Source organism: Phoca vitulina, unplaced genomic scaffold (assembly GCF_004348235.1).
Source record: "Phoca vitulina isolate PV1807 unplaced genomic scaffold, GSC_HSeal_1.0 scaffold7, whole genome shotgun sequence".
Taxonomy (NCBI): Eukaryota; Metazoa; Chordata; class Mammalia; order Carnivora; family Phocidae; genus Phoca; species Phoca vitulina.
In genome coordinates this window covers 18,882,398-18,905,685 of record NW_022589710.1, presented here as the reverse complement: position 1 = coordinate 18,905,685, position 23,288 = coordinate 18,882,398, and the positions used below count along the sequence as shown (strand labels likewise).

Genomic DNA, 23,288 nt, shown 5'->3' with positions numbered 1-23,288 from the left:
TGAGCTTAACTGTTCATTTATTTCTATTACATAGTGAAATTTGAGAGCCATTTCAGGAATCTGATCTGCACCCTAAGGAGAAACATTCTAAACAAACACAAGAAGCCTTTTAAGGGGATCCTGTGCATTCTTTTTTATTATGTTAGTGCATTCTTTATAACTAGTCATGTAAAAGTAGATACTATGAAATCCAAACTCATTTTTTTTCATCCAACAAGAAGCCGTAACTTTGTTAATGATAGAAACTACAAATTTCAAACCAAGCTGCAGTTATTCTTTTGAAACACCAAAAAAAGTCCTTGTTTTCAGATGGTTACATGTTAATTCCATAATAGCATTTACAATATCATTACTGTTGTTCTTCAGGGCTCGGACTGCCTTTGCTCTTGACACATTTGCTTGTGACATGACCGATTCTATGTCCTTAACCTCTACACCGGTTTCATCAACCTCTTCCTCTTCACTCTCCTCTTGTACAGTTGGAGTCTGTGTGTTTTCTTGAATGTTTGAGACAGCTTCACCTTGAACTTTGAATTTCTCAGCAGCTGCTAGTTGTGCTTGCTGAGATAAATCCTCGATCTTGGCTTCCCCCAAAACTATGTGGGTATCTGAAGCTGGGCTCTTGTAGACATCTGGTTTTGTGATGACAAAGAGGATATTCTTAGATTTCTGGATAGTGATTCTTGTAACCCCTGTAACCTGTCGAAGACCCAGTTTGGACATAGCCTTCCCTGCCTTCTTTTCACTCCGGCTCTGTTTTGCTTTACTGACTGGTTCTTCATCGATTCCAGTGGCTGCTGCCAGCTGGGCCTGTTGGGTGGTTGCCTGTGTGGAATCCTGTTCCTCAAGCTCTGGTACTGAGTCATCACTGTCAGATTCTGTTCCAGACCCTGTCTCAGCCTGGGGCTGTGGCAACTCCTGCTCTGTAGCAGGGACAGTTTCTGTGGCTTCACCAGGCATTTCTGGAGGGAGTAAAAAGGAGGCCTGAATTGACTGGGATCCGTTCTGCTGCCCAACCCAGAGTTAAATATTCTTAAAAACTCTGCGTGAGGGGAACGTGGAACCCCCAAACTCACTTTTATTGAATATTTTTCTTTGAACCTTTAATGACTTTCTCATTGTGACTTATAATTTCAAAATATGTCTGAAAAAGCAACAAAATATATTACACAGGATAATTCTTTCTGAAGTTCAATAATTGTCCAGACTCTCTCCATAGCCAAGACTGTGACATTTGGACATGATTTCTCTATCATGAGGTATTACTAATAAAATTCCAAAGATAGGTAGTTATATCTAAGTAGCATATAAATTTAAAGTTGTCTACATTCTAGAAAACACACAATAGGAACTAAAAGTGATTCACATTTACAAATACTTAAAAGGTGTAGGAAAACTGTTAATAAGAAATATAAAGCACCCAAGTTATCTTAATAATTTATTCTTTTTTTGAAGCTAAAGTGGGTCTTACATTAGAAAACTCTTCCACTAAAAGAAGTTTACACCAATGTATTTATTTTATAAGATATTTGTGTTTGTATTAAATGAGAACATTACTATGTTTGGCCAAAGAACATCATATAAACAATCCAAGTCAAGTAGGTAAATTTTCATTATCAGAACAACTTACATAAAATAAAAAGATATAGAGTGATATATAAAAAATATTTCTGCCTGACTTCAAGCTATATTACAAACCTGTAGTCATCAAGACAGTATGGTATCAGCACAAAAACAGACACATAGATCAATGGAACGAATAGAGAACCCAGAAATGGACCCTCAACTCTATGGTCAACTAATCTTTGGCAAAGCAGGAAACATCCACTGGAAAAAAGACAGTCTCTTCAATAAATGGTGCTAGGAAAACTGGACAACCACACGCAGAAGAATGAAACTAGACCATTCTCTTACACCATACACAAAGATAAACTCAAAATGGATGAAAGACCTCAATGTGAGACAGGAATCCATCAAAATCCTAGAGAAGAACATAGGCATTAACCCCTTTGACACTGGCCACAGCAACTTCTTTCAAGACATGTCTCTAAAGGCAAGGGAAACAAAAGTAAAAATGAACTTTTGGGATTTCATCAAGATAAAAAGCTTCTGCACAGCAAAGGAAACAGTCAACAAAACTAAGAGGCAATCCATGGAATGGGAGAAGATATTTGCAAATGACATTTCAGATAAAGGGCTGGTATCCAAGATCTATAAAGAACTTCTTAAACTCAACACCCAAAAAACAATTAATCCAGTCGAAAAATGGGCAGAAGACATGAACAGACACTTCTCCAAAGAAGACATACAAATGGCTAACAGACACATGAAAAAAAGTTCCACATCACTAGCCATCAGGGAAATACAAATCAAAACCACAATGAGATACCACCTTACACCAGTTAGAATGGCCACAATCAACAAGACAGGAAACAACAAGTGTTGGTGAAGATGTGTAGAAAGGGGAACCCTCTTACACTGTTGGTGAGGAGCAAGCTGACACAGCCACTTTGGAAAACAGTATGGAGATTCCTCAAGACATTACAAATAGAGCTACCCTATGACCCAGTAATTGCACTACTAGGTATTTGCCCCAAAGATAGAGATGTAGTAAAAAGAAGGCACATGCACCCCAATGTTCATAGCAGCAATGTCCTCAATAGCCAAACTGTGGAAGGAACTGAGATGCCCTTCAAAGGATGAATGGATAAAGAAGATGTGGCTCATATATACAATGGAATATTACTCAGCCATCAGAAAGGATGAATACCTACCATTTGCATTGACATCGGTGGAATTGGAGGGGATTATGTTAAGTGAAATAAGTCAGTCAGAGAAAGACAATTATCATATGGTTTCACTCATATGTGGAACATAAGGAATAGAGCAGAGGACCACAGGGGAAGGGAAGGAAAACTGAATGGGAAGAAATCAGAGAGGGAGACAAACCATGAGAGACTCTGGACTCTGGGATCCAAACTGAAGATTACAGAAGGGAGGGAGTGCAGGGATGGGATAACCAGGTGAGGGTTTTAAGGAGGGCACATGTGATGAGCACTGAGTGTTATACACAACTAATGAATTTTTGAACGCTACCTCAAAAACTAATGATGTACTATATGCTGGTTAACTGAACATAATAAAAAATAAATAAAAATATTTCTTTGTAGAGTTATTGGATCCTATAAACACTATGTACTGAGTAATTTTAGAACACAAAAGTATATTACTGAGTAAATATACATTACAATTTTGAACATTAAGTAGGTGGAAATAGGAAGACCTCTTAAATATTTGCATGACTGTATGACTAATAAGTGATTTGGTAGCATTTCTTAGAATCTTTGATGAAGCATGTACACCTCATGCCCAAGAATCTGCTTGTATAATTATGAATATGTAGGACAATCTAAGGCTAAGTGAAAATATCCAGGGTGAGCAGCACTACTAAAACAGATTGTTTAGGCTTTTGGAATTTGGTGGAATCTACCTTTGATTATGGCAGTGGGTATAATTTGCAAATATTCTGCCAAAATGCAGAGGCTGCATATTCCAGTGTCTTCAGTGAATATGTGAAGACCCCCCCCCCCGAAAAAAAAGCCACTTTCTAAAAATAGAGAACTGTGGGCAATGTGGTATATAGAGAGAACCTATCCCAACTAAAAACACTTGAACATATTCTTTTTAACATCATGCCATTCAATCAAGATATCTACAGGCTACAGACGGACTGCAGGCCTTGAGTTTGTTATTCCCTGACACAATGACTTCTTTAAGCATGAGGAAAGTAAATGTGTTTGTCTTCCTTTGGTTACTTCCTAAAGTCTAGGAACCATGTCATATATATTTTTGAGGAGATCATAAAATCAATTTTAAGGCATAGTTTACACATAATAAAATTTACTAATTTTCAAGTGTTCAGCTCAGTGGGTTTGACAGATATGCAAACACAAATAACCATCACACACAAAAAAGGTATATAACATTTTCATCATCCCTGAAAAGTAAATTCACCCATGCTACATTCAGTAAATCACTACTCCCAACGCTTGGCCTTGGTCAAAACTGATTTGTATCTGTCATTGTAGATTAGTCTTGTCTTTATATTGTTTCAGATAAATGCAATCATGCAGGTAAATTATGCCATAATAAAAGTGATTTAAAATATTAGCATATCATATATAATATATTTATAAAATTATATTATATTTTTATAAATATTTACTAATATTTTGTTAAGTGTTTTTGTGTGTGTGTCCATGTTTGTATGGGATAGCAGTCTTTAGTTTTCTAGTAATGATATGAGAAAAACATTACTAGATACAATCCTCTCTATAATTTCAAACATTTTACATTTTTTAAGACATTTTACATTTTGACACTGGTTTATGTCCACTCTCCCCTACTATAGTTTGTCTTGGTGAAAGTTAGATGTGTTCTTCCCCTACTCCAACTTTATTGAGATATAATTGCCATATAACATTGTGCAAGTTTGAAAATATGTTCATGAAAATAGTGTATTTGATTATTGTTGGGTTATTGCTTTATAAGTATCAATTTATAGAAACCATAGTGGAAATTTTGATGAATATGATTACTTATAAATTATAAATTTCTCTATGACTACAAAATCTAAAGAAAAGGCAATGTTGAAACTCTATGTGTCACATGTGGTAATATCATTCCCTTTTAATGAACTCTCATAAAGTTTGGTTGTTTCGTGTTTGTTGAGTAGAGGAAAACCAGTTTATAATTTACATCTTTTTAAAATTGTGATATAGTTGACATTAACATTATATTAGTTTCAGATATACAGCATAATGAGTATCCTTTAACCTTGTCATTGCACTCCTCGGTGCAGACCTGCTTAGATCTCTATTGTATAGGTCCTTAAGATAAATGTATCTGAGTTCTCATTTCAGTAGTGATTGTAGTAGCAACCTACTTGTTGGTAACCTGAATAACTGAATTGCAGTATATGCAATGACTGTAGGTTGGTGATAATGGGAAGGCAATGGTATTGTCAATGCCTTCCAGTCAAAAACTTCCAGCAACACACCTATAATTGGGCTTTATTGTTCTTTGCAATGAGGGAGAACACATCACAGGGAATCATATGGTGTAGTAAGAGGTTGTTGAATGAACTTATTATATAGCATTTGGGCACTTGTTAGGTGATTTGGAAGAAGGCTCTGTTCTGAGTTGGATGCTGTCAGAAAGCAAGTGAAAACTATGATTCACTATCTTAATAAACTAGATCTGTTAGGAAGACTTAAAGTTAAAGCAATACAGAGTGAAGAAGCAGCAGTCACTTACTTTAACCAGAATAGGAAAACATTTCGTCATTTTTGTGGTTTGGATGACATGTTTTGGTCTATGTTCAGAATGATTCCTTGGTGGTCTTGTTTTTATCCTGATCTATTGCAGCCATGGAGTGGCTTTGCCTGAAACACAAAATTATGTAAATTCAACAGAAAAAGAGCAAGTCCTAGATATGAATATCAGGTCAGGTACCAGAAGTTAGAGGGTACTTTTATTTTCCTAAGTATAAGAGATGGAAAAGAAAGAGACATGATCATTTAAAAACCAACAAAGCAAAAAGGGACCTTGTGTCAACTAGTGATGTAATGTGCCATGAACCTAGGAGTCTGATTAAAATCGTGTGTACTTCAGGCATATCTCCACATCCACACACATAATATATTTTTTTAAAGAAAAGAAATTGAAATTAGACTGTTTGAAACAGAAACACCTAACAAACTGTTAAATGAAATATCTACATTATTTTTATTATCCAGCAGAAGGGGTCTCAGGAGGTAAAGAGCAGTTCTATATAAAAATCTTACATTTCTTTGAACAATTTCTCCATTGCTTTTAGTATTCATCATGGCTGAAGATAGATGCTAATCTCATTTGTGTTACTATACTACCCTATTTCATTCTCATATAGCTATGTTATTTTTATTTTATTATGTTATGTTAACCACCATACATTACATCATTAGTTTTTGATGTAGTGTTCATGATTCATTGTTTGCATATAACACCCAGTGCTCCATTCAGTGCATGCCCTCCTTAATACCCACCACCAGGCTAACCCATCCCCCAACCCCCCTCCCCTCTAGAACCCTCAGTTTGTTTCTCAGAGTCCATCATCTCTCATGGTTTTTCTCTCCCTCCGATTCCCCCCCCCTTCATTTTTCCCTTCCTGCTATCTTCTTCTTCTTCTTCTTCTTTTTTTTTTTTTTTTACATAAAATGTATTATTTTTTTCAGAGGTACAGGTCTGTGATTCAACAGTCTTAAACAATTCACAGCGCTCACCATAGCACATACCCTCCCCAATGTCTATCACCCAGCCACCCCATCCCTCCCACCCCCACCACTCCAGCAATCCTCAGTTTGTTTCCTGAGATTAAGAATTCCTCATATCAGTGAGGTCATATGATACATGTCTTTCTCTGATTGACTTATTTCACTCAGCATAATACCCTCCAGTTCCATCCACGTTGTTGCAAATGGCAAGATTTCATTCCTTTTGATGGCTGCATAATATTCCATTGTATATATATATAGCACATCTTCTTTATCCATTCATCTGTTGATGGACGTCTTGGCTCTTTCCATAGTCTGGCTATTGTGGACATTGCTGCTATAAATATCAGGGTGCACGTACCCCTTCGGATCCCTCCATTTGTGTCTTTGGGGTAAATACCCAGTAGTGCAATTGCTGGGTCATAGGGTAGCTCTATTTTCAACTTTTTGAGGAACCTCATACTGTTTTCCAGAGTGGCTGCACCAGCTTGTATTCCTACCAACAGTGTAGGAGGGTTCCCCTTTCTCAGCACCCCTGCCAACATCTGTCATTTCCTGACTTGTTAATTTTAGCCATTCTGACTGCTGTGAGATGGTATCTCATTGAGGTTTTGATTTGGACTTCCCTGATGCCGAGCAATGTTGACCACTTTTTCATGTGTCTGTTGGCCATTTGGATGTCTTCTTTGGAAAAATGTCTGTTCATGTGTTCTGCCCATTTCTTGATTGGATCATTTGTTCTTTGGGTGTTGAGTTTGATAAGTTCTTTGTAGATTTTGGATACTAGCCCTTTATCTGATATGTCATTTGCAAATATCTTCTCCCATTCCTTCAGTTGTCTTTCGGTTTTGTTTACTCTTTCTTTTGCTGTGCAAAAGCTTTTTATCTTGATGAAGTCCCAATAGTTCATTTTTGCCCTTGCTTCCCTTGCCTTTGGCGATGTTTCTAGGAAGAAGTTGCTGCGGCTGAGGTCGAAGAGGTTGCTGCCTCTGTTCTCCTCTAGGATTTTGATGGACTCCTGTCTCACATTGAGGTCTTTCAACCATTTTGAGTCTATTTTTGTGTGTGGTGTAAGGTAATGGTCCAGTTTCATTCTTCTGCGTGTGGCTGTCCAATTTTCCCAACACCGTTTGTTGAAGAGACTGTCTTTTTTCCATTGGACATTCTTTCCTGCTTTGTCAAAGATTAGTTGACCATAGAGTTGAGGGTCCCTTTCTGGGCTCTCTATTCTGTTCCATTGATCGAGGTGTCTGTTTTTGTGCCAATACCATACTGTCTTGATGATGACAGCTTTGTAATAGAGCTTAAAGTCCAGAATTGTGATGCCACCAGCTTTACTTTTCTTTTTCAACATACCTCTGGCTATTCGGGGTCTTTTCTGGTTCCATACAAATTTTAGGATTATTTGTTCCATTTCTTTGAAAAAAGTGGATGATATTTTGATAGGGATTGCATTAAATGTGTAGATTGCTCTAGGTAGCATTGACATCTTCACAATATTTGTTCTTCCAATCCATGAGCATGGAATGTTTTTCCACTTCTTTGTATCTTCCTCAATTTCTTTCATGAGTATTTTATAGTTTTCTGAGTACAGATTCTTTGCCTCTTTGGTTAGATTTATTCCTAGGTATCTTATGGTTTTGGGTGCAATTGTAAATGGGATCAACTCATCAATCAGACAACAAAAAGAAATAAAAAGCATCCGAATAGGCAAAGAAGTCAAACTCTCACTTTTTGCAGATGATATGATACGTTATGTGGAAAACCCAAAAGACTCCATCCCAAAACTGCTAGAACTCACACAGGAATTCAGTAAAGTGGCAGGATATAAATTCAATGCACAAAAATCAGTGGCATTCCTATACACCAACAAGTCATATAGCTACGTTTTTAAAGATTTATTTATTTGAGAGAGAGAAAGAGCGCATACATGAGTTGGGGGAAGGGCAGAGAGAGAGGGAGAGAAGCAGACTCTCTGCAGAGTGTAGAGCCCAAAGTGGGGCTGAATCCCACAACCCCCCAGATCAGGACCTGAGCCAAAATTGAGTCAGACACTTAACCAACATGAACCATCCATGCGCCCCTCTCATGTAGCTATTTTTATAATTGTCTCATTTCTTTTATGTATAAAGTACCACACTGATATATACATATATATGTGGCCTTCCATTTCTCCATAAAATTATGGAAAGTGACTGTGTGTGACATTTTAATTTTCATCATTCTTATTTTGTCAAGGAGTGACTCAGTGGGTCATTTCAATCTGGAAACCCACATCCTTCATTTCTGTGAAATTTTCTTACATCACTTAAAAAATTGTCTCTCCTTTTCATAGTTTTTAATTTCCCTATCTATAATTTCTATTAGTCCAGATATTGAGTCCTCTAAATTGATTTAGTAGCTTTTCTTAAGTACTTTCCAATCTTTTCTGCATGTTTTTAGATTTTAGCAAACATCTTTAATATTTTCTGTTTTTTTTTTAATTTTTCTTTCCAGTATATGGATGAATTGTCTTCTCTTGCCCTGAGGTAACTATTTGAAGGTAATTTTGTGAGGTGGTATGTTTTGTGTAAAGATTTATTTGTGTTTCCTTATTTATATTTGCTTCTTTCCTAATACATATTTTTATTTGCTTATTTTTCTGTTTCATGTGGGTGTGTTTGTCAAATATGTGATGATTATTGATTGTCTACTTATGTTTAATAATTAAAAAAACCCAAAGCAGAAAGCACAGTTTGTGGCTCTTAGTTTGTGTGTGTGTTATTAGCATATGCACTGCAGATTAAAGTGATTATTCTATCTTTAGCATAGAACACTCTTTTTTTATTTGTTTTCCCCTATCCAGCTCCCTTGTCTTTTTGTTGTTGTTGTTGTTCTTTAACTACCAGGAGTTCTGTCCAAGAGTCCTTAGGAGGTAAGGAATGTTGATTTTTTTAACATAAATATTTAAATATATTATGCTATTTTAAACCCTATTATCATGTCCAACCACTATACAAACTGGATAAATTCCTAATTTCTCAGGGATCTTTGTTGGAATATCTACCTTGAATGGATGTCAAGTTTACTTATTTCTAGTTTTGAAAGTCCATGTATTTTCATTTTTAGAAAGCTGGAATAGCATTTTATAGCCTCCAGTTTCTCATCACCTCTCCCTTGCTCCGTAATTGACAAAGATTACCTACTCTATAACATTTATTATATAGATCTGTCAATACAAATTTAAAACCATTCAAACCATTAGATTTTTTTTTTAAAGATTTCATTTATTTGAGAGAGAGAATGCACACAAGCAGGGGGGAGGGGCAGAGGGAGAAGCAGGCTCCCCACCGAGCAGAGAGCCCGATGCAGGGCTCGAACCCAGGACCCCGGGATCATGACCCGAGCCGAAGGCAGACGCTTCACTGACTGAGCTACCCAGGTGCCCCTCAAACCATTAGATTTTAAGTTAAATTATATTTAAGTTATTTAGTTATTTTTATGATTCCCCTACCTATCATGGGAGTCAATTAGTATTATTGTTGTTGTTTTGCTATTATTAGTAGTATTTAGTTCATACTTTTTAAATTGAAAAGAGAAAGCAGGTCTTTGCCATCCATCAGATTGACACTGTGACCTTCATTTATGTTTCTTTTTCTTCTTTTACAACAGTAATATGTTTGCAAACTTTATTAATTTGAATCTTGAGTCTTCTTCACATCATTTCTTTAACTCCTTGGTACCCACTTCATCGTCTTTTGTCATGTCTCCTTTTTGTCTCGTATAAAACTGTTAAAAGTCTGAAATGACTGAAAAGTTCTCTATACAAGTCAATTAATTTCTCCAGGTATCTCTTCTTTTTCTCACAGCAGTCATTTGAGAAAATACAGCCAGAACTGCTTATTGGAGACATTTTCAGCTCTCTTGATTCATAGTTTAGTATTTAATCTGAGAAGTGCTATAATTTACAGATTTCTCTCCATCTTGATAAGAAAAGGGTATCATAGTGTAATGAAAATGTTATAGATTTGTTTGTTTTAGACAGAACTTAATATAAATTTCAACTCTACCATTTCCTACAAGTTTTCTTCTTTGAGCTTAAATTTTCTCTCCTATAAAAATAAAGATGACAACTCTGGGATTCTTAGAGAAATTCCTAGAGAAAATATCTATGAATGAAAATATCATATGCAGCTTCTAATATAGCAGCCAATAAAAACCAGTTAGCATCTCACTTCTATAAACTTGAGATACTTTTATCAGAGTAATGCAGATACAAAGTAAATAGGTGGATGGAGAGGGGGCCATGGATGGCTCAGTCTGTTGAGCATCTGACTTTTGGTTTGGGCTCAGGTCATGATCTCAGGGTCATGAGATTGATCCCCAAGTCAGGCTCCATTCCCGGCGAGGAGTCTGCTTAAGATTCTCTTCCTCTCCTTCTGCGCCTCCCCTGCTCTTGTACTCTCTCTCTCTCTCAAATAAAATAAACAAAATCTTTAAAAAAAAAAATATGTGGATGGATAGTTAGATTAATGACTATAAGAAGTGTGACCTGTTTAGAATGAAAAAATATTTTAAGTGAACTATTGATGAATTACCAAGGAAGTAACAATTCGGTCTGGATGTAAATCTCTCACTTAATTGGTAAATGTTATAGTACTGTAAGTTATTCTAATGAGAAATCTCAGTGGGAAGACTTTAATGACATAATTATTCTCTCCAATAAAATAACAATTAGCTTGTCTGGTATTGTACTAATTGTTATTGACAGAGTATTGACAATGCTTAAAATCTAAGTGTTGAGTTACTTTAGAAAAAAAAGTCTTATAATAAAACTACAAATACAGAACTGATGATCTTGTTATGCTGAAAACATTTAATCTAAATTTTCTAAACTTCTTTAATTAATAGTATTTATTTTTGTACAGTTTTAGATTCACAGAAGAACTGAAAAGTAATATAGAGAGTTTTCATGTGCCCTCCCCACTTGCCTACACACAGATTCCCTTGTTCTTTATATCTTGCAGTAGTGTGGTACATTTGTTATAATTAATGAACCAATTTTGATATATTATAACTGACTAAGACTGTAGTTTACATTAAGTTTCACTCTGTATTGTAGGTTCTATGGGTTTTGACAAATGCATGGTGTAACATTTCAATCACTGTGATGTCACAGACAGAATAGTTTCATCACCCTAAAAATCGGTACTGAACATATTTATCCCCCTTTCCCTCTCCATGAAATCTTGTCAACCATCGTTCTTTTTATTGTCTCTATAGTTTTACAGAATGCCATATCATTGTAATAATAATACTCTTCAGATTGTGTTCTTTCAACAGAAAATACACATTTAAGATTACTCTATGTCCTATTGTGGCTTGATGGGTCATTTTTTATTGTGGGATAATATTCTGTTGTATAGGTGTACCAAAATTTTGTTTATTCATTCACTTATTGAAGGCCATCTTAGTTGCTTCCAATTTTTCACAATTATGAATAAAGCTGCATTAAACATTTGTGTGCAGGATTTTTTGAACATAGTTTTCCAACTCATTTGGATAGATACATAGAAGAGAGACTGCTGGATTATATAATAAGAAAATATTTAGCTTTATAGGAAGCTGCCAGATTATATTCCATGGTGGCTGTGCCATTTGCATTTTCCACTAGCAATGAATTTGTTGCTCAACATCCTCACCAGTATTTGGTATTGTCAGCGTTTTCTTGATTTTTTTAATTTTTGGCATTCTGATGAATGTATATTGATATCTATGGTTGTTTTAATTTGCATTTATCTAATGATATATGATGTTGAATGTCTTTTCAAATGATTATTGGACATCTGCATATCTTCTTTGATGAGGCATCTATTAGACTCTTTTGCCCATATTTTCATTGTATTGTTTCTTTTCTTACTGTTGAGTTTCAAGAGTTTGTCATATACTTTGGATATAAGTCTTTCATTAGGTCTGTGTTTTTACAACTATTTTTCCCAATTGTCATCTTTTCATTTTCTTAAAAGTGTCTTTTGCAGAGCACATATCCTTAATTTTAATAAAGTCTAATAACTTTTATTCTTATGGATCCCCTTTGGTTTTGTATCTTAAAACTATTCATCAAACCCAAAGTCACCTATATTGATTCTTATGTTATTTTCTAAAAGTTCAGTAGCTTTGTATTTTACGTTTTTACGTGTAGGTCTATGGTCCATTTTGAGTTAATTTTGGGGAAAGGTGTAAGGTCTGGTTTAGGTTCATATATTGGGGGATTTGGACATCCAGTTTTTTCAATATCATTTGTTATAAGCCTATTTTGTCCTCATCGACTTGTCTGTGTTCCTTTGTAAAAGATAAACGCATTCTATTTGTGTGGGTTTATTTCTGGGCTTCTATTCCATTTCATTGGCCTATATTTTTTGACTACATATATTTTATTTTATTTCAAGTTTTATTGAGATATAAATGACCTATAACACTATATAAATTTAAGGAGTATAGCACAATGATTTGAATTACATATATTGTGAGACCTTCATGTTTATACTTAATATCATGCTGTATTGATTTCTATACTTTCATATTAAGCCCTGTAATTGGTATTGTCAGTTCCCTAAATTTGTTTTTCTTCTTCAGTGTTGTGTGGCTCTTTTGGATCTTTCATCTTTGGATATAAATTTTAGAATCAATTTGTTGATATCCATATAACAACTTGTTGGGAATTTGATTATATTGCATGGAATCTATACATTGAGTTGGGAAGAATTGACATCTTAAAGATATTGAGTCTTCCTATTTATACACATGGAATATCTCTCCATTTATTTAGACCTTCTTAACATTTCTTTCATCACAGGTTTGTAGTTTTCTGTATGTAGATCCTGTAGATATTTTGTTATATTTATACCTAAGTATTTCATTTTCTTGATACTAATATAGATTTTAATGTTCTTAATTTCAAATTCCTATTGTTTGTTTTTGGTATGTAGAAAAACAATTTACTTTTGCAGACTAACCTTTGCAAGTTAACTTGTGATAATTGCCTGTAATTTCAAGGAGGTTTTTTTTGTCAGTTCTTTAGGATTTTCTTCATACATAATCATTTTATCTATGAACAAAACAGATTTCTTTCTTTCTAATCTGCATGTCTTTTATTTCCTTTTTTGTAGTCTGCATTAGCTAGACTTCTAGTACAATATAGAATAGGAGAGCTGACAGGAAATATCCTTTCTTTGTTCCCAAATTAGGGGAAAGCACTCAGTTTCTCACTATCAAGTATGATGTTGGCTGTGTAGGCCTTGTGTAGGGTTGTTTTTTTTTTTTTCTTTCCCTTCAGTTGCGGAAGTTTCCCTGTATTCCTAACTTCCTGGGAGTTTTTTGTTTGTTTGTTTGTTTTTTATTATGTTATGTTAATCACCATACATTACATCATTAGTTTTTGATGTAGTGTTCCATGATTCATTGTTTGCATATAACACCCAGTGCTCCATGCAATACGTACCCTCCTTAATACCCATCACTGGGCTCACCCATCCCTCCAACCCCCTCCCCTCTAGAACCCTCAGTTTTTGTTTTGTTTTTTTATCATGAAAGCATTGTTGAATGCTTTTTCTGTATCTATTGATGTTTTTCTTCATTAGCCTGTTAATGTGATAGATTACATTAATTCATATTCAAAAGTTGAACTAGTTTTGCATAGCTGAAATAAATCCCCTTGGGCTGTGGTGTAAAATTTTTCTTATATATTGTTAGATTCAATTTGCTAATATTCTGTTGAGAAATTTTTATTCTGTGTTAATGAGATAATATTAGTAGCTTTCTTCTAAGGTCTCTTTCTGGCTTTGATATTAGGGTAATGTTGGGAAGTCTTCATTTTACTTCTGTTTTATAAGAAAGTATTGCAGAGAGTTGGTATAATTTCTTCCTAAAATATTTGGTAGAATTCACTAGTGAAACCATAAGGTGTGGTGTTTTCTTTATTGGTAGGTTATTAACTATCGATTTAAATTCTTTAACAGAGATAGGTCTATTCAGATTATCTATTTCTCCTGTGTGGATTTTTATAGTTTATGTCTTTCAAGAAATTGGTCAATTTCATCTGAATTAGCAAATGTGTGGGCATAGAATTGTTCATTAATATTCCCTTGCTGTTGTTTTACTATCCATGGATTTAATAGTGATGATTCCTCTTTCATTTACAATATTGGTAATTTGTGTCTTCTCTCTTTTTATCATGGTTAGCCTGGATAGAACCTTGTCAATTTTTATTTATCTTTTCAAAGAAGCAGCTTTTATTTTCCTTATTTTCTCTATTGTTTTCCTGGCTTCAATTTAATTAATTTCTGTTCTGATTTTTGATACTCTTTAAAAATTTTCTTGCTTAGGTTTATATTGCTCTTCCTTCCCTAGTTTCCTATGGTAGAGACTGAAATTATTAATTTAATTTTTTAATTTTTAATTTTAATTACAGTATAGTTAAGATACAGTGTTATATTAGTTTCAGGTGTACAATATAGTGATTCAACAATTCTATATATCACTCAGTTCTCACCAAGATAAGTGTATTCTTAATCCCCATCACCTATTTCACCCATCCGCCCACCCACCTCCCATCTGGTAATCATCAGTTCTCTATATTTAAGAATCTGTTTCTTGGTTTGTCTCTCTCTCTTTTTTTCTTTGTTTGTTTGTTTCTTAAATTCCACATATGAGTGAAGTCAGATGGTATTTGTCTTTCTCTGATTTATTTCGCTTAGCATAATATACTCTGGCTCCATCCATGTCATTACAAATGGCAAGATTTCATTCTTTTTATGGCTAATATTCCATTATATATATTTTATAAAGAGGTGATATATATATATATACACATATATATAATAGACATATTTTCTATATAAAATATATATTTTGTAAATATAAATTATATTTTTCTATATTGTATATAAAAATACATATTTTATAAAATAGATGAAATTCTTGATGGGATAGGTCAAAGGAAAAAAGAAATCAGAAATAAATTTTACTGAATAAAATAAATCAGGGAAAGCTATTAAGAATGAGATTAAAAGTTTGAAATTTAGACAAAAGTATAAAATTGCTAGAAAAATAAAATTTGACAATCAACTCAAGGAAAAATAGAAATATCACCAGATAGAAATGTTTTTAAATACATTTTCAAGGAATGCATGTCTTCAATCCCCCATTTATTTTTTCCTGGATGATAGAAAAAGAATAGTTTTCCTCAAATAATTGTGTGAAGCTATTCAAACCTTAAATTCAAAATACTAAGGAAATAAAATGATAGGGCAACTTTTAAATTATAGGCCATAATTCAGAATCGTATAAAGAAAATATATCATATCCAAATTAGATTTACCTTAGGGATGCAGGGATAGTACCCTTAGGAAATCAATTTAGCATGTTATCAGATTAAAAGGGGAAAGCCATAGTGTAATCTTTTTTTTTTTCCGGTTTTATTTATTTATTAGAGAGAGAGCGAGCGAGAGGGAGGGAGCACAAGCAGGGGGAGTGGCATGCAGAGAGAGAGGGAGAAGCAGGCTCCCCTCTGAGCAAGGAGCTGGATGCGAAGCGATGCGGGATGGGACTTGAGCTGAAGGCAGACGCTTAACTGAATGAGCCACCCAGGTGCCCCAATGTAATCTTAATAGATACAGGAAAAAGAAAGAAAAAAATATCGTTATCCATTTATTTTTTTAAATTAGGAAACGTGAATATCCTTAATTAGAAAGGCTAAAAATAAAAACTTTCAACTTTCTATATGTTGAACCTTTTAACTCAAAAATCAGTAACTATATACAAACATGCCAACTATCATCCCTTTTAATCAACATCATACTACAGGTCCTAATCAGTTCAGTAAGGTAAGCTGGAGACATAAAGATTAAAAAGAAAGAAACAGAATCCTCATTATTTACAAATAATATGATTGTCCGCATTGAAATACTATTCAGGAAAATATTTTTTTTTAAAGAGTAGCAAACGATATATGAAATAAATAGCATTTCTAAGCATGAACAATAAGAATTCTATTTATACTTAAGTGCTTTAATCTTTATTGCTAGTGTTTATTTTTCAAATTAATATTTTAAGAAAAAATATGTAAAACCTCTCCAGAGAATATTTTAAAACCTCATGAAAAACATTGAAGATAATATATATATTTGGATAGGAGTGGTCAATATTTTAATAATCTCAGTCCTCAAATAGATCTATATATATATAATTATTTGCAATAAAATTGTCAACAAGGTATTTTCATGAAATATTGATAAAATATATGTGGATGCAGAACCTAAAATCCACTTGAAAAAGAACATGAAAGGTAAATTTTCCTACAGATATTTAGACATGTTATTAACATACAGTGATTCACATAGTGAGTTGTTTGTGCTATAATTATGTGGATTTATTTATTTTTATATAAATAAATTAGGATATAGATGTATTTATTTATGTCAGGATATATATACATATATATATTTATATAAATCATATAAATAAGGATAAAACTATATACACATTTATGTAAGAATATATAAATTGACAAATGGGCTGGAGGGGCAAGGCCAAACTGTGTGTGTGTGTGTGTGTGTGTGTGTATGTGTGTGTTTAATAAATTTCTGTTGTCTATAAGCCACTCAGTCTACAGTAATTTGTTATAGCAGCCCAAACTAGGCTACTGGGTAACATGCATCATTTCCACCCCTTCATGACTAGCGTGAACAATTCTATTTAAAAGTATAGTTGTGTAACATGGATCATAGTGTTGCTGCACCCTTAAAGCTGCAGTCAAAATTCTGTTTCTTTTGTGTTCATGGTAAAAATACAATTGCATTGTCAGGCACATGGTATAGAAAGACAGATGACCCAGGAAAGGCAGAAGCTGCTCAATTTCCGCTACTCATTGATTGCCAGACAGTTATGTTTACTTGGTACTGAGGCTATTAAGAAATAAATTTCTGATTCCATGTCCTGCATCCAATCTTTATTCGGATATATGGACAGTTAGGGTTAGGGTCAGATTGGCTAGTATTCTACACATTGTAAATAGTGCCTTCCCTATGAAAGAGCAAGAAAAGATTCTTAGTATATGTGTTATTCTCAGAAAACTCTATTTCTTGGTATCAATAAGTGTAGTACCATTAATTACACTTCCTTAGTCTTATTTGTATAAAGAAAGAGTTAATTAGTTTGCTAATGAACTGGATTCTTTCCCAAGGTTTCTAATTTCTATTTGCCAATCTACTATCTTATTCACACTCATTGTTTAAAGAATGATAATGGGGGGGGCTAAAAATATGAACTTTGGAGATGACTTGATATAGTGTGATAATTTCCCACACCAACACCTACAAAATATTTTTGTGTGTGTTATTGTTGTTTTTTTTTTTTTTTCCCAATCAACCATGATTCACCATTAGAGTGGTTAATTCTCAAGGTACTCACAGTAAATTCTCATCCAGAGAGCTCGCCTTATTAATTTTCTAAAGAAACCAAGATGTCTGTGTTGATCAGTATTTTACCTTGCCTAGGCTGTTCATTAATGTCGATACAAAAGTTCATGAGCTGTAAAATCCTGAGGTTACAATTAAGCAGCTATTAGAATTGTACCTTCTGACCTAAAGTAAAAGGCTCTTAGAGTAAATTACTCTCTTGCATATCATTGCTTAGTGGTTCCAGAGTGATTATTTGTTACTATTTTTACTATTTTATAAGATCACATGAAATCCTCTTCACATTTTTTATTACTTTCCTTGCAGTAAACTCTGGGGAAAAAAACACCTTCAGTCTGAATGGAATTTGTTATTTTTCATCCTCTGAAGATTTAAACTTCAATTGATTTTTTTCTTTCAGTACAGGGGGAAAGATGCACTTTCTATCTCAAAACATTCTCTTTATTGTTTTTCTAGGCACCATTTTTTCTTGTAGAAATAAAAACAAGATGAGGGGTACTTTGTCTTTTTGTATTTGAATTGATGTATTCAGTTGCTTTTTTTTTTTTGCTCTTGACCAAAGACCAAGCTATGATTTCAATATGCAGGACAAAGAATGTCAGAAATGTTATGGAGATTTCCTACTAAATGATCAAGACCCACTTCTAAGTCCTTTTATCAATTTAATGTTGTTGTTATTCTCAGTGAACGCTTAGATATTTTCTTCCTTTAACATTTCCTAGGTTTGTGAGTGTAAATCTGCTATTTGCTTGTTGTCTTAAAGAAATGACATAGCCTCCATTTCTGTCTGTCTTTGAATAGGCCAGCAGCCAGTAAATGGACCAGCATCTTCCCACATTTTGTTATTAGACCCTCCTGTACTGTGTGATAGAAATGGGGTTGGTTATACAATAAACCCATTTTCCACATATCCTCAAACCCTAAACTGCATTGGCTTACTTGCTATAAGTCCCACACGGATACTGAAATTACACTAGGTTACAAAGGACTTATACTCTACCTGAGTATCATGTTATCTGCCATGTAAATGGAATACTGTCCATCTTACATGTTGCTAACCTAGGCTTGTGTTTGGTGTGTGCTGCAATCTTTTGGGTTAATTGGAACTCCATTTTTGGTAAATATATCATACTGATTGTACTAGTTAGGATAACTGGTAGCTAGAGCAATATAGACCCCATACCGTGGAATGCCTGAAACACAGTGCATGTTTATTTTTCATTCGTATAATAGTTGCAAATAGATGGTAGTGGTTTTTGTGTGGTTTTTGTTGTGATGATTCAGGGACTCAGTATGTTTCTGTATTTTTGCTTCACCATGGCCTAGGGCAACACTGTCCTATAGAACTTCCTGCAATGATGGATCTGTTTTATAATGGTAGTAGCCACCACTTTTGTGGCTTTTGAGCCCCTGCAATGTGGCTAGTGTGGCTGAGGAACTGACTTATAATTATATTTTATTTTCAGTAATTCAAATATAAATAGCCATATGTGGCTAGTGGCTATTTTATTAGACAGTGTAAATCTAGAGTTTTATTGGTGCTGTCTCTATCTAGCTGGAAGAAGGAGTAGGAGGGTATAGAGGAAACATTGCCACTTCATAAAAGCCTTGATCTGAAAAAGCCACATATAAGTTCTACTCAAAATTCATTGCCTAGGGCTCAGTAACCTGGACATATATGATTGAAAGAAAGCTAAAAAGAAAGGAAGGAAGGAAGCAAGCAAGCAAGCAAGCTAGGAAGCTGAGCAATGCAATCTTGCTATGTGCTTAGGAGGAAGGGGAGGAGGGTCACATACACTTCAATGAGCAGCTAGCATACCTGGGCTGCACCGAGCAAAGAAATTTAAGTATCTGAATATAACAATGTAATTTATTTACTTTTTTATTTTAGTTAATACTATTACAGAGGAGCCAAAATCCCTTTTTGGTTATATTGACCACCTTAGTGTCAAAGAGAAGAGATGTTAACCTTGTTTAATAAAAACATATTTAATGAATAAATCAGTTAATGATTCATCTGGATACATATTGCCACTGGTCATATGCTAACAGCTCTTATGACCACAGAGAGCAGAAAACAAACTCATTGACTCATGCCTCCTCGATACTAACATGCTTACATGTCATTTATTATGTTTCGTCAGCTCCCTCAGACTCTCCAGTCCCATTGCTCAATGGCATGGATGGCCCAGGTGCCTAATTCTCTCCTACTGCAACATTTTTCCATTTTATGTTCTTGATTACAATGTGGTTGCTCTGCTTTTTCCTAGCCAGTTTCACAGCTGACTTCTGTCTTCCATGAGTGCTGACAGTCATGCTTACTCAGACATTTGTTTTTTCGTCAGGTTACTATTTAATGGCCTATACCAATCTGAGTTGACCTTACCAACCCCATGTATTACTGACTTCCGAACACCCATACAGGAAGCTGAGGAGCCTGATGGGGAATTTCATCTTTTAATCTGACATGACTTGGGCTCCTTTTCTTTATAGGCTTTCCAAATATTGCTAATAAACACCTGCCAGCACTGATAGTAACTAGCAAACTGTATTCTAAAAATACTTGACAGGACTAGTGTGTAGGTAGATGGGAGTATTTTTCCTAAATTTTTATTAATACATTTCTATCCATCTTGAATTTTTCCTGCCCTACCTTTATCTGCAAGTAGTATTTCATTAGGGACCTGAATAGAAGAACTTAAAAGAAATACGTCTGTTTAAAAAAAAAAGGGGGGCGGGTCACAGGAAATGATCAAAGGTAATATTTTAAACCTTTCCTTTAGGGATACTTTTAAATTGCCAGATTTTTCTTCAGGCATTTTTGAATTGTGTTTCTTAAATGTACCAATGTTGCTTTGTGCAAATACAGAATGAGAGAAAGCTAAATGACAGAAACAGAATAAGGAGATTCCTTGACAGACTCATATACAAAGATTTGTCACTTTCTGACTTTTTCACTTTCTAAAATGTTATAGCTACTCATTTAACTTTTTAAAAAAGAATCTTTTTTCTTTCAAACCATTACCAAGGTATTTTTGTTCAGAAGTACCATCTAGAGGACAGAAATTTTAAGATCCCTATGTTATAGTTACCATGGATATTCACACCTCAGAGAAAACAGACTGATACATAAGTCTTCTGATGAGCAAAGACAAGTTAATAGGGTTGGCTTATTATGTAAAGTTCCATACACACTGTATAGTAGTTTTGAATAATTCACTCATCAAATTTTGACATTTGTGTTTAGCTTTTATTATAAAAGTTATCATCTTTATAGCATTAGTTTGTGTTGAATAGACTACTCATTAGCTTATCCAGCCTTGTAAAAGTGTAAAGCATTACAATGAATCTGATAATGACTTGGAAGATAATAATCCTGCCTTACAAGTTGTAGAGTACTCCCATAACCCCACATTTCAGGACTATTAAAATAGTTGAAATATCATAGAAGAAAGGACTAGTATAAAGTAAGAAAATGATTATTGTAATTAATTACCCATAAAATGATTATTTCACTGACTTGATTTGCCCATCAAATACTTACACATAGTATTTTTCCAGCTTACCCTAGATTTGAGAAATAGAAAGATATCCAAATTCCAACACTTATTCTCCATTTCACCTGTTTTATTGCTTTATCATAGTTCCTATTACGCTGAATTTAATTTATTTATGTTTATTCTTCTCTAATACACTAGATGACAAGTTGCCTCAGGTAAGGACCGGACAGGGAAGCTGTTGGGCCTGGATTCAAAGGAGTCAGGTTCAGAGAATATGAAAAAGTTAGGTCACAACTTTTGTGGAGGAGAGAACCAGCACTGCCATGATGAGCCTTCCTGGATAAATGAGTAGTTGCTCTCATGTAAGATAAGACATTTCCCAAGATCAAGCCAAACAACTGAACTACGGGCCTGGGGAAAATAATACTACATCCCCTCACACCCTCACATTCCTTAAATGTGGTATATTTGATCATGTACAACCCAATTTACAATATATATCTGGCTCCCATCTTTTTATGGAAGTACTATTTATCTTCAAATTTGCAAAGATCTATTAGTGAGATAAAAGTGGTGATGGTGTAGGTAACATTTTTGAAATATCATCCAATGTTATTTGTTTCCTAGTATTTCCTTCTATTTCCTATCCCTTTCCCTATTTAATGAGTTATCTTTTGTTGCCTTGAAAACTAATGGTGTATTGTATGGTGACTAACATAACATAATAAAATTAAATTAAATTAAAAAAAGAAAATTGCATAATAAAATTAAAAAAAGAGCATAAGTCATAGAACACATCAGAAGATCTAGTATTGAAGCCTTAAGCATTATGGCACCAGAGATCCCACTGTTAAACACTAATCAATATTGTCTCTTATCAGAACATGTCAGGCAACCAGATGCTGCATATTAGAGCTAACTTTACTAGAAAACAATATTTTATATGTATTATTGTATATTAGTGGCAAAGAAGTATTCACTGTTGTTCAAAGAAAATGTATAAGTGATCAGGGAAAACAGCATGAAGTCCAAGAATTTGAGTTGGTTATCAAAATCATTAGAGAAGGAGAATAAGTAGGTTGAAAAATAAGATATATTAAATAAAGCTTAAATGGTGGATTGTGGTGGCATCTGGGTGGCTTAATTGGTTGAGCTTCTTACTCTTGGTTTCAGTTCAGGTCATGATCTTGGGGTTGTGGGATCGAGCCCCATGTTGGGCTCCGTACTCTGTGGGGAGTCTGCTTGAGATTCTTTTCCCTCTCTCTCTCTCTCCCTCTACTCCTCTCCCCCCCGCAAAAAAATAAATATTTTGAAAAATAGTAGATTGTGGTCAAATTATGGAGGCTTTTGAATCCTGTATAAGATTTTTGCCTTGATCATTGAAAGACTTAGAAAAGTATAAGATGACCAAGTTGAATATAATGTCATTGTAGGTGTGATGGGCATGCAATTTATCTCCCAAATGGATCATTTTTTTTTTATTTTTCAAGTTTTTATTAATCACAGTTAGTTAACATACAGTGTAATATTGGTTTCAGGAGTAGAATTTAGTAATTCACCACTTCCATACAAGACCCAGGCCTCAACACAACATGTGTCCTCCATAACCTGTCACCCATTTAACCCATCCCCTGCCCACCTCTCCTCCAGTAACCCTCAGTTTGTTCTCGATAGTTAAGTGTCTGTTTCCTGGTTTGTCTCTCTTTTTCCCCCCTATGTTCATCTGTTTTGTTTCTTAAATTCCACATATGAGTGAAATCAGATGGTATTTGTCTTTCTCTGTCTGACTTATTTCTCTTAGCATAATACTTTCTAGTTCCATCCATGACATTGCAAATGGCAGGATTGCATTCTCTTTGATGGCTGAGTAATATTCCATTATAAATATATACCACCTCTTCTTTATCCATTCATCACTCAATGGATATTTGTGTTCTTTCCATAATTTGGCGCTTGTTGATAATGCTGCTATAAACATTGGGGTACATGTATCCCTTTGAATAAGTATTTTTGTGTCT

The 23,288-nt window shown here is 34.3% G+C and overlaps 1 protein-coding gene across 1 annotated transcript; it reads right to left on the bottom strand.

The window, feature by feature from the left end:
- Positions 1-270: 270 nt before the first annotated feature.
- Positions 271-1,049, bottom strand: LOC116632655 (nascent polypeptide-associated complex subunit alpha-like). Its single transcript, XM_032404591.1, has one exon. It carries the CDS (start codon positions 958-960, stop codon positions 271-273), a length of 690 nt encoding a protein of 229 aa, XP_032260482.1. The 5' UTR covers positions 961-1,049.
- Between the last annotated feature and the right edge of the window lie 22,239 nt (positions 1,050-23,288).